The sequence below is a fragment of the Rhagoletis zephyria genome, unplaced genomic scaffold (assembly GCF_001687245.7).
Source record: "Rhagoletis zephyria isolate East Lansing unplaced genomic scaffold, Rhagoletis_zephyria_1.1 Rzeph_scaffold_01321, whole genome shotgun sequence".
In the NCBI taxonomy this organism is placed as follows: domain Eukaryota; kingdom Metazoa; phylum Arthropoda; class Insecta; order Diptera; family Tephritidae; genus Rhagoletis; species Rhagoletis zephyria.
This window is the reverse complement of record NW_016158405.1, coordinates 1-12,961: the sequence shown is the minus strand read 5'-3', so window position 1 is coordinate 12,961 and position 12,961 is coordinate 1. Positions and strand designations below refer to the sequence as shown.

At 40.0% G+C, this 12,961-nt stretch overlaps 2 protein-coding genes across 3 annotated transcripts in view; one reads left to right on the top strand and one right to left on the bottom strand.

The window, feature by feature from the left end:
* The window catches only part of LOC108363633 (alanine--glyoxylate aminotransferase 2-like), a 26,085-nt gene extending 23,723 nt beyond the window's left edge, over positions 1–2,362 (top strand). Inside the window, exons 2-3 of one of the 2 annotated variants that reach the window (XM_017617057.1) lie at positions 765–999; positions 1,073–2,362. In XM_017617057.1, the coding sequence (XP_017472546.1) occupies positions 809–999; positions 1,073–2,084 (1,203 nt within the window). In that variant the 5' untranslated portion in view covers positions 765–808 and the 3' untranslated portion in view covers positions 2,085–2,362. The remainder of the gene's footprint in view (positions 1–764; positions 1,000–1,072) is intronic. The other variant, XM_017617056.1, reaches the window with a different exon arrangement.
* A 5,789-nt stretch (positions 2,363–8,151) lies between these two features.
* Positions 8,152–12,916, bottom strand: LOC108363638 (putative vitellogenin receptor). The gene is made up of 3 exons (XM_017617061.1): positions 12,472–12,916; positions 11,295–12,406; positions 8,152–8,478 (listed from the first exon to the last, which is right to left on the bottom strand). The coding sequence occupies exons 1-3, from the start codon at positions 12,914–12,916 to the stop codon at positions 8,332–8,334; spliced, it is 1,704 nt and encodes a 567-aa protein (XP_017472550.1). The 3' UTR covers positions 8,152–8,331.
* Between the last annotated feature and the right edge of the window lie 45 nt (positions 12,917–12,961).

Genomic DNA, 12,961 nt, shown 5'->3' with positions numbered 1-12,961 from the left:
CAGAAGCTGCACGCTTCCTAGGGTTGCCGTTAGTGGAACTTGACGACAACGACTGAGATACCAACCGATCTGGGCGGGGTTGTTGTAGCCGCTACAACAACAACAACAACAACAACATTCTACTGTAGTTAAGTTAAGAGGTTGTCTATCGCGATAGAACAAATTCAGGGAGAAAGAACCGCTTTCCGTGGGTTACGTTCGCAATATTCACGGGACTGTTGCTCAAACACGATATTATATTCACCCGACAGAGGAGATTAGTAGACAGTATTAAAAGCCCCCCTCGCTGTAGAAGAAGACGCACATAACAACCTCCTTAAGCTCGAGGGCCTTTCGATCTTACTAACCAAGCATTCTACCGCATAATGATTTTGCTTTGACATGAACATGATTTAAGAGAGATGAAAATCTCATTTTGTGCTTAATCTGTAGTCTTTCGATGGGGTTTAGCTTGAAGGAAGTTAAACTAATTGGTTTATATGATTTAGGCGAGTCGGGGGCCAGTGGGCAACTTAGGAATAAATAAGTGCATAGTATGCAACTTTTTCTAAATAGGACTAGTCTTAAATATACAATGCTTCGCTGGATCGGCGCTGGAGACATAACAGCTTCGCCTACAGCTTTGAATGGCCCAAAGGACTTTTTGTGCTAAAGATTGCTATAAATAAATGTACATTATATTATACTTTCAGAAAGTTTTACAAACTATGCTGCACTCATTAACTAAGCACGATTCCTATTTCTTTCTCTCTCTCTTTCTATAGTTGGACATTGTCATCCGAAAGTGGTGCGCGCCGGAAGTCTTCAAATGGCCACAATTTCCACCAACAATCGCTTCCTACACGATGAGCTTGTGCAATGCGCCAAAATATTGACCAGTAAAATGCCTGGCGATCTATCGGTCTGCTTTTTCGTCAACTCCGGTTCGGAGGCCAACGATCTGGCTTTGCGTTTGGCACGCAATTACACCAAGCGGAAGGATGTGATCACGCTCGACCAGTAAGTTTGTCAAATTGAAATAACCTCTACATGTATTTCACATTTTTATTGCTCCTTGTTTCTCTTCTATTAGTGCCTACCATGGACATTTGACTTCTGTAATGGAGATATCTCCCTACAAATTTAATCAACCCGGTGGCGATCCAAAGCCGGACTACATTCATGTTGCCCCCTGTCCGGATGTTTATCGCGGCAAGTTTATCGACAAAGATCACCCGGGCGCCGATATGGCCGAGCTATATAGCGCTCCCATTGTGGAGATCTGCAAGAAGTTGCAGGCACAGGGCAAAGGCTTAGCTGCCTTCGTTGCGGAGAGTTTGCAAAGCTGCGGCGGTCAAATCATACCGCCCGCCGGTTATTTCCGTGCCGTCTACGATGCTGTGCATGCAGCTGGTGGACTCACCATTGCCGATGAGGTGCAGGTTGGTTTCGGCCGTGTGGGCACTCACTACTGGGCATTCGAGACGCAAGATGTAATACCCGACATTGTAACGGTTGCTAAGCCAATGGGCAATGGGCATCCTGTGGGCGCTGTTGTGACCACACCTGAGATTGCGAATGCCTTCTATGCCACTGGCGTCGCCTATTTCAATACATATGGCGGCAATCCGGTTTCATGCGCTATTGCCAATGCTGTGATGCGTGTAATCGAAGAGGAGGGACTGCAGGAGAATGCACGCATTGTTGGAGACTATCTGAATAAGAAATGTCGTGAGTTTAGCTTGGAATTCGATATTATAGGTGATGTGCGTGGCGTTGGACTCTTCGTTGGCATTGAATTGGTGAAGAACCGTGAGACGCGTGAGCCTGACACCAAGTCCGCTCATTGGGTTGTGAATCGCATGAAAACACTGCATAAGGTGCTCGTCTCCTCCGATGGACCTAATGATAATGTAATCAAACTAAAGCCACCCATGTGCTTTAATCAGGAGAATGCCGATCAATTTTTGCAAGCATTCCGTGAGTGCTTGGCCATGCTGGTGAAGGAGAGCAGTAATGCGTCGTTCATGGTTGGTGCTGCCGAAGCGAAGGACAGCACGAGTACGATGTTCGAGAGTCGTCAAAGACTTATTAAATCGTCGTGAAAAGTTCTTTTGTATGAATTATTGTAGTATAATAATTAGACATATGTAATCAATATTTGTATGTTATAAATAGTATTTAAAATAATTTCTTAGTCAAATCATTAGGTTTGTAGCTACGTTAGTGCTGGTGCCATATTTTAAGAAAATAAATACATATAATTTATATAAAAGTTCATAGTGCCAAAGCATACACACAAAATTATATAGCTTCAAGAATTACCAGCACATTATTAAAAACATATTATTAACAATAAGCTCTATAAATATAAATTGTAATTTATAAAAAAACCGTTTATGTTTTAGTTTAATTGTTTATGTATTCGCAAAATGATAATGTGTACGTGTGTGGAAGGCAAAAGGAAAAGTAATGGCGTTTTCGTTTCTACGAAAAATGTTGGTCGATCTTCCACTCAGATAACGATTGGTTTGCTGCCAGGGGAACTTTGTCTTACTTCCATTCAACGTTAGATTAACCTCTTTTGCACCATTCTTTTAGCTAAAAAAATGCAATGTGGATATCAACCGCATCATTTGGAATCACAGGCGCGGAGAGGCGCTTTGATCTACGTAGCCATGCATAAGACACCACTCCGTATAGTGGCTAAACTCGGCCTCAATTATGACCATCAGTTGAACTTGACGAAAACAATAAGGATGATTAGACCAAAGAGCGCTTCAACGAATGTCTCGAAAAAAAACCAAGTAGATACTGTTTTGCCACCTAAACCTAAATTTTTTGCTATAACTTTCTTATTTGATGTCCTATTTTTTAAATCTTTAAGTCGCTGAAAAGGTCTCATTCAGGATTTTCAATGACGAGCTATTTCCTTACAAAATTAATTCAAATCTTCTTCTTTATTGGCCCTATAACCGTCTAAGTGATTTTGGCTGAGTCCAAAACAACACGCCAGTCATTTCTCTCGCGTGCCAACTGACGCCAATTGGAAATGCCAAGTCAAGTCACCTTCTCCACCTGGTCTTTCCAATGCAGAGGAAGCCTACCTCTTCCTCAGCCGCTGTATTTTAATTCGCTGCACTATGTCTATGTCGTTGTAAAGCTCATACAGCTCATCGTAAAATCGTCTGCGGTATTCGCCATAGCCAACGTGTGAAGGCCCGTACATCTTCCGCAGAATCTTTCTGCCGAAAATTCTAAGAACCGCTTTATCGGATGTTTTCATTGTCCATGCTTCCGCGCCATAAACCAGCACAGGCATGATGAGTGACTTAAAGCGCAGTTAGTCAACGACGTAACGTAGACGTAGGTTGACGCAGACACGATCTACCTTATGGGATTCACGTGTTAACGAAAACTCACCACCACATGGCGGTGACGTTGCCGTTGCTTCTCTCTCTCTATCAACAGTAAATTGTATATGCTGCTACGTACGTCAATCTACGTTTACGCTACGTCGTTGACTAACTGCGCTTTTATAGAGTGTAAAGAGGACTTTACTTCTCAGTTGCCTACTCAGTTCAAAGTAGCACTTGTTAGAAAGAGTGGCATTATTATTGGTGCTGGTCTAAGATTTGACAAGGGCACGACTTTCACCTATCTGTTTGATGGACGAAATAAATTTTGTATGAAATGTTTTGTATGTGCTAATAAATGTTTCGCGAGTGGGTTGGCTGAAAACTGCTGGCCAGGATTTTTTTCATTAAGTATTCAAAAATTATTACTTTTGAATTTTGTACTCATTTGTTTAATGAACAAATTATATACCCAATCGAAAGTATTAAGCTTACAGGATGTGAAAACGTTGGGTTGTGAATTTTTTTCCTGGCCTATCGATCGGGTTGGCAGGTAAATATGAACAGGTAGGTAGTACCAATAACTTTCACTCATCTGTTTAACACATGCTATAGGCATAACTGCCGATTGGTTTATATGTAATTTGTTCATTAAAGAAATGAGTGCAAAATTAAAACAAAAAGTTAATTTATGAATAAGTAATTAAAAATGTCCCGGCCAGGATTTTTTCAGCCAGCCCACTCGCGAAAGATTTATTAACACGTTAAATTTCATACAAAATTGATTTCATTAATTAAACAGATAGGTGAAGGTCATGCATTGTCGGATCTTAGACTATTAGTTTATTTGGGAACCAGCATTAACACTGATAACGCCGAATCAGTTCGTTGACGGTAGGCTTCAGTCTTTTGCACAATACACTCGATAAGACCTTGCAACCTATATTAAGGTGGCTGATCCCGTGATAGTTGGCGCGTATAGTGGTATCGCTTTTCTTGTGGATTGGGCAGAGCACACTTAAATTCTATTCACCAGGCATGCGTTCATCTGACCATATTCTGCATAAGAGTTGATACATGCACCTTATCAGCTCGGCTGGCAGGCCGTTAGTTCCTGCAGCTTTGTTGTTTTTCAGTCGCGCAATCGCTATTCGTACCTTGTCATAGTCAAGCGGTGAAACATCTGCTCCATCGTCATCGACTGGGGGCTCAGGCTCGTCTTCTCCACTACTTTCAGTGCTGTTGCCACTCAATGGGGTGAAATAGTGTTCCCTCCATAATTTAAGTACGTTCTGGACATCGGTCACTAGGTCACCATGGTTGTGCTTACAGGAGTTCCTCCTGGTCTTGAAACCTTCCGTAAGTCGCCTAACTCTCTCATAAAATTTTCGGGCGTTTTTCCTGTCGGCCACCATCTCAAGCTCTTCGCACTCATGTATTTCGGCCTCTCTCTTCTTACTGCGGCAAATACGTCTCGCTTCCTTCTTCAGTTCCCTATAATGGTCCCATATGGCTCGCGTTGCACCTGATCGCAGTGTGGCCCTATAGGTGGCGCCGCTTTTGCCTACGGCTTCTTGATATTCCTCATCGAACCAGTTGTTCTTTAGGGATCGCTGAAATCCGACTACTTCTTCGGCGGCGGTACTTAATGAGTCTGAAATATGGTTCCACTGCTCGCGTATGTCGGTTTGTTGAAGAGTATTCCCAGAGAGCAGGTGTAAGAGTCAAGTCGTGAATAAATTTTCCGTCTGTTGTGATTGCAACTTATCGACGTTAAGATTTTTTTGCATTGTTGGACGCACGTTTTTTTTGCACAGATGCGGATGCGTAACATGGCTGCAACAAGATAGTGGTTCGAGTCGATGTTGGCCCTTGGAGTGTTTTTCCGAAAGTGGCGCCAAAGATCCCTTCCTTGCCCCCTTGGCATTGAAATCACCAATGCACGATTTTGATATCGTTTCAGGGACATCGCGCATTTGTTCTCTTCAATTGCTCATAGAAGAGATCCTTGGACGCCTTGTCCTTCTATTCCGTCGGGGCAGGGGCTTACAGGCTAACCTAATATTCCCGGCTTGCGTTTTGGTACGCACGCCGTAGAATTTTTTTTCTTGCGTCACCCTAAATTGGCTTGCGCGCGTTTGTATTTAATTTCATTGAGTGAAATGTCAAATCAAAATGTCACGCAGAAAAAAAATTGGAAATTGAGTTAGCTTCGTACGCACGCCGTTCAATTTCGGCTGGTCCCATACAAGTTGTATGCACATGAGAAAATTTTGACAGTAAATTGGCGGCGTGCGTGAATATTAGGTTAGCCTGTTAGATGGGCGAGATGTTGCAGAATCTGGCTTTGATTCGGATTTCGACTAGACGTTCGTCCATCGTGGTGAACGCCACTATTCAGCGCCGGAGTCTCTCTCCCACTACAAATCCAACACCGATTTTGTTCTCCTTTAAGTGGCAACTGTAGTAGACATCAGGTGCATACCCTCAAATCATAGTCCTTTATACGTTTGCCGTGGTCGTCATCAAAAATAGGGGGATCTCATCCGAAGCTGTTTGTTCTTTTTCATTGGACGGGGTTTCAACGTGGCGGGACCCAAACGCAGCGCACGCGAAGTTTCCGCCTTCTCATTTTAACTCTCTCTCTACCGGGTGTTTGGTCGCTACCCTGCGTATATATCACTTCTGGCAACCCCCAGGTGAATGGCAGTCAAAAGTTTTTCCACCTTCGTTAATTTGGATCATGAAAGGTTAAATAATAAATAAAAAAATAACTAAAAATGTAAGCCTCCACACAATTATAAAAAACATTATAACTTTTTTGTTTATGAATAAAGTTAATGTCCTCATCATTTTTTGAGGGCTTCAGATTTATAGTATAAAAATAATAAACTAGAGATAGTATTTCCAAAATTAGTGATGGTATAAATCAAAATGGGTTTTAAGGCCAAAACCTCTAAGGGCTAAGTATGTGTAGTTCTATGCAAAACCTTTCGGCGACATAAAGCTTAATAAATCGGACATCAGATAAGATTTAGCTCTTAGCGGGCACTTAAAAATAATTTGTACCCCAAAATTTTTTTCGACAAATGTAACTGTTCAAATAAAACACACACTCAACTTTTTTCGTGATACGTCCTTATGTACATATAAAGTATCGATACCTGCATGGTATCGTTTCATCCCTAGGTACTACACGGGATACTGTTCCGTAAAATTTATTTTTCAGAAACAAACGTTTGCGGCTTCTCCGAGCTGGACGGCGAAACGCCATAGCGCATTCTCTGTGCTCACTTGGGTGGTGCTACACTTAATCAATTTGAAATTTAGCACAAAACGCCCTTGGAAGTGCTAGGCGACATTAAAAGCCTTACCCTCTAGAGCTAGCGGTGCTTATGCCCATAACCATCTTCTATATATTAATACGCTAACATAAATTTTGTCTCCATTCGTTTGGCGATTTTACCAAACCGTTTTCAAAGCCAAGAACGCTATTGGAAAGGTAATTTTCTGTAGAGTTTTTATGGTTTCAAAATTAGTTGTCATGGCAACTTGTTCAATTTGTGTTAAAATCCATCTTTATAATGAAGATAAATGTGATGATGGAGAAATAAATGATAACAATTAAGACAAAAAGTTACAGCAAAATTGAAGATAAAGACGAAAATTAAAACAATGAGAAATACAAAACAATAAAAGAAATTGAAAGCGTAAGAAAATTTATTGCAATCTTTAGATAGGAATCGAAATAAACTCAATCATAAAAAAAATAGTTATCGACAGTAATCAAATTACCGAAATTTATCGAATCCTCGAAGTTTATAGTTATCGAATTTTATCGAGTTATCCATGTTTATTGAGTTATCCCAACGTAGCGAATTATTCAAATTGATCAATGTTTATTGAGTTACGAATAATTATCGAGCTGTGAAAATGTATGGGATTATCGAAATTTGTTAAGAGTTAACGTAATTTATCAACTTATCGTAACGCATAGACTTCTTTCAAGCAATAGGCTATCGATATTTATTGATTTACTGAAATTGGTCGATTTATCGAATCGAAGTTTATGCAATTTTCAAAATATATCGAGTTATCGAAATTTCAAGGTCATATAAGTTTATCGAGTTATAACTGCTTACCGTATTTTATCGTGTTAACAGAGTGTAACGAATTATCAAAATTCTCGATGGCTTTCGAGAAATGTGAAGCTTTCAAAATTTATCGAAAGTTATCGATATTTCTAGAGGTATCTAAAGTTTATCGATTTATATCGAGATATATAAATTTTCGAGTTATCAAAATTTATCGGCCCTTGAATCGCAGTTATCGAAATTAGTTGAATTATCGAATTTTGTTGAGTTATCAGATTTTAGTGTTTTGGAAATCCATTGAATTATCGATATGTATCAAATTATCTAAATTTATCGACAAACTGCCAAAGTCCTTCAATTACCTTCAAAGCTATAAAAAATTTCAGCCAAGTTTTAGTTCGAAATCAGGAGTTTTTCTGTCAAGTAATTTTGTACCTTATAAGTCAAACGACATGCTAAGTTAGAAAACATCTCTCTTTGAAAATGTGATTTGTTTTTATTTCGGACATAATATTACAGCAGAATACAAAGTTTGACATTACGGTTTGCAATTAACAACAACCAATAAGCATTCTTTTCTAAAAACATTTCAACTTACCAATCAACCAACCAACCAAATCTAGCTTTATTAATTTACATACTTATAAATGTGAAGTTGAAAATAATTTTTTATGCATACATACATATGTACATAGGCATTGACCTTTTTTTTAGAATTTTCGCTGACTTATTATTTCTTTTTATATACACTAATACCTTTTTTACAGTAATAAATACAAATAACTACCATAACTGACAACATGAAACATGCAAAACTACAAACGATTTCAAAATTAATTAATCAAAGATATACTATGTATGCGAATATTTGTATGTAAGAAGTGAAAAAGTGATTTCCTTATCTAGGCGACATGTTTCGCTCTTGCACCATCATCATCATCATGTGAAACTCGGATTGTATCAGCGGCGGTGTAAAAAGATTCTGTCTCCACCAGGGCACTGCGGGCTGCTCGTTGAGATGTCGCCAACCCGTCTGTTTCGTCGGGTGGCTGAAAAAAAAAGTTTTAGGTTTAGTGAGAATATTATTGAAATATTAATAACACTGGCTTCTAAAATTCGGTGGCGCCGCAATCAATAATAATACTTAATTGCCACAAATGCAAAAAACGCCGATTTGTAAAAAACCTTAAATTTGTAACGCGAGAGACCTATGTACTAGTTGGAGCGTCGACAGCAACAATCGAGTAAAAGACTGTGGAGATTCACCTTTAGCAGTATCATAAAGCCTATGCGTGGACAGAAAGCGCTTAGAAGAGCAGAGAAAGGATTTGTTGAACTTTCATTAAAAGTAGTAGCTAAGAAGCAGTAATGTCTTATTATTCATAAAGTTATTTTATCTTACGAGTTTGAAACACCTTGACTCGTTTGGCTTTGTATTAAAGTGGACTAAGATGTAAATTTTGTATTCAGTGATGATCCTGCCGGAGAAATTAAGTGAATGGGTTGGAATGAAATGTGATTGCAGAATCCTGTAAAACGCAAGAGGGATTTTCCAAGCGCTCAAATCCATTGCACTTATGAAGTGCCTAGAGAAAGAGCTAAGAAGATATGAAAACGCTGATGGGCTGGAGAAATCATTACTCCTCTGCAAAGTTACCAGCCCCTTTTATGGACCTTAGTAATGTGTCGAGGAACAGAGAGTGTAGCTGTTACACTGTTACATTCTGAGCACATTTTCCCTAAAAATGCACCATCTCAGTTTGGCGAAGGTCGGACAAATACGGAGATAATTCTCTGCACTATTCTCATACTTCAAGAAAGATATACACTAGACTGTGCCGGAAAAAAATGTTCGCCGTACTCCCCTGAGTCTAAAGTATTTTTGCAATGCAATTTAGAAAAAAAAAAAAATTGTTTGGCTGAAAGTCGCCTTTTTATATTTTTCGCCATAACTTAGGCATTTACAGTCTGATCTTAATCAAATCGATATTTTTGTCTCGAGGAGATAAATTTCTTTGTGTTTCAAAGTTCATTGAACACAAGTACTTCGTTTTACACCATAATGTATCACCCTAATGTCAATAAATTAAAGCGCACCAAAAATCATTAAACTATTGCTAAGGAAGTACAAATTTCTATTATTCCAGAAGAACTATTTAAAAAAAATTATTGCCGAAAGTGCAGTCGATGTGAAAAATAATAGAGACACTAAATTTTACCAGTTTTGACTATTTTTCTCTTGTACGTTAATGTTAATATTTTTTTTAACAAATTTAACTCATTATCTAACAAAAACCAAATAAGTCTAAATTTCAAACTTGATAGAAAAACGCAAAAAGATTTTAGAACAACAAACTTTTTATTAAGCGTTTTTAGAAAAGTAGTAAGGTTGCTTAAACAAGTGCAAGTTTAGTATGGCTAAAAATTCGTGCTGATTTTTGGATAATACATACAAAGTATATAGAAGTAATAACACCATCGGCCAAAAAATTTCAAAAATCAACAAAAATTCTTACCCACTTGAAACTAGCACTTTGTTAAGCTAGAATTTAATCGGCTTTGTGAAATTTTTCTAATTTTCTGTTTGTATTTTTATAAAAAAATAATAAACATTAAACAAACAAAAGAAAAATGCCAAAAATTGTCAAAATTCGTGCCCTTTATTTTTCACATGCTGTAGTGTATGCATTGGTCGGCTCATATATGTATGCCGAAAGTGTCTTAGACGGTATTAGGCCTGTGTCATACTGAAGATTCTCCGACACTGCCCGACAACTTTCTGCGCTCGATTTACCTTCAGTTCGACGCGAGTTTTCCAGTCAGCTTCCTATTTAGAGTAACTCCTAGATATTGCACTTACGGAAAACTGTGACCTACAAATTTTCTTTTCAACGTAAACAAGAACAGCGTTGCTTTGATGGGATTGACATCAAGGCTCTGAAAAGTGCGCAATATATCAATCCTAAGTGCACTGGAGTAGACTTTAAATTCGTTTGCGTTATTAAAGCCTACGCCAATATATGGAACATTCCCACGCTTCTGCGAACGGGAATTAGTTTGCTGAAACCGAGGCTTATTTTTTATACTTACTTATCTTAGAGTTGACAGTAGAGTTTAGAGTGCGAATACGGAGAATTACTTTCACATCGGACCAAAGTAAGGTCGGCATATTTGATGCCAAGGGCTTAACTCTTCTATAAGAAAAATATGCATTTGACCGTAAGCGAAAGGATATTGAAGAAAAATTACATCTGGGGAAAAAGGAGGACTCGCTAAGAACGCGGATAAAGATTTCACACTGGCCTCTCCGAAACTAAGAAATATATCTGTGTTCGTATGGAAAAGTAGCTTATGTCGAAAGGCTGACTTTAGTATAACGCGGCATTCCCTTTATTCTTTAAACGTCAAGGACTTTTTTGAAGAGACTTAATGAGAATATTGACTTGCTAGTATCGGAATTATTTCTTGCACGTTTATTTGCCAAAAGTTGTTCAACGGCTCAGCGCCAGTGAGTAATTCGCAATCGTATGCTGCGAATGCCGATTTATACTAAAGCAAGCCTTTCGACATAAGGTACTTTTCCATACGAACACAGATATATAGCATTTCGCTCACTCTAAAGGCCTAAGTAATATCACTACAACAATGACCTCAAAATAAGAATCCCAGGGCAAGCTATACATATGTAGGTACATTAACTGACAGTAAACCAGGCAGGAGTGAAGTGAGGTTCCAAATACACTATTGTCGCTGTCTCAGATCAAACAAAGTCACAACTCCAATTATTTCGACTTATCAAAGTCTTTATCGGATACTGACTTAAGTACTTAAAAAATTTATTAAGAAAACAGTCCTCTTTACATACCGCTGACGCCTCGAGAAGAATCTCCGCACCCGAAAACGAGTCGTTTCTGGAATTTCGCAAGAATCTATAAATCGGCGAAATATATTGCTTTTTCTCGGTACCTCCGCTGCCGCCGTTGCTGTGTGTGTCTCCGTCAAAAGAGGCGGTTGTGCTGCTGATGCCGCTCTGCTGCTGCATGCTGCCTGCAAATTTACCGCCGCCGACACCGACGCTGGTGAATGCAGATAATGGATTCTGGAAATGCAGGTTGATATTGAAATCACGATGACCCTGAGAGACGCGACGATAGTACAAGTACCCAACGCCGGTGCAAAGCATAGCTAAGAGCAACAAAATCAAAATGATTGTAACCGCAGCATGTGGAGTCGACTCATGGTGGTCCGAGTACCCCTCATCGTTAAGCAAAGCACTGGACAGTATCTCATTAGTTGCTTCTTTCGGACAGCGTACATTTTCACCAACAAAAGCATCGCCACACATACACTCATAACCGTAATCGGCCTGCACACACATACCATGACACTTGGCCATGTCACAAGGGTTAGTGGCGTGTGGTTGTCGCGTTGCGCCGTCTACCACAACATCTTCGGCGTTGAGTATGTTCAAGTTGAAGGCTTTGCAGGTGTGTGCGCCAAAAAGCTGACAGTGCACTGCCTCCTTGGAGCCGATGTTCACAATAAACGCTTGATTCTCATAGATGGTGAGCCCAGATGGATGCATAACTACATTACCCTTTTGTATAATAGTGCGCGGCACACCCGAACTGCTCGGGCGATAATCAAATACTTGCAGTGTTTTTGTGTGCATGTCCACAAAGTAGAGTTCACGCTTGTAAGGATCGCAGGCTAAGGCGGTGATATAACCTCCGCGCTTTAGTAGCAGTGTCACATGTTTCTTGCCATCCAAGTGGGCCATGTTGATCTCGGTAATAGGTTCATTAAAGCTTTGTGCGCGCACGGTGGCGTAAAAGAGCCGACGACTGAGTGCGTCTACAGCCAATGCGCGTATAGTTTCGCGCGGGTTGGCTTGAACTATCAGGCCACACATCCTTGCCTCAAACGAGCACACCTTGATACCATACTGCCCAGCGCGCGTAATGACATAGACGTTGTCTGTGTGGGAGAAAGTTGAAATGTAAACAAAAGACTTACCGGCGCATTTATCGAAACTTTCTCACCTGTGATCCAGTCTACCGCCACCTTTGTGGGGGTTTGCACCCACAGCCCAGACTTCACTTCGCCCTTATCCATGTCCACTTTGTATAACACATCCTCCACATCGGTGCTAAAGTAAGCCATTCGTTTGTGCACATTCAAATCGAAGCCCGCGATCTTTGAGTCATTTACCGACCAAGCGACTCGCAAAGTGATTGGCTGTTCTGTCATGCTGCGCACTTCATTGTAGGTGGAGAACATTAGTGTCGACTGACTTTCAATCGATTTGCAGGTGGTCTTGTCGGGACGCAACATAAAGTCCGGATAGCACTTGCAGCGATACGAACCATGTGTGTTCTCGCAAAGTTGCGCACATGGTTCACTTTCCTCGCACTCGTTCACGTCGATACAAGTGCGCTGATCCACGTCCAAGCGATAGCCTGGAAAGCATGAGCAAACCGCACCCATAGGTGTTGGACGGCATTTGTGCGTACAAAATGGTCTATTCGATAA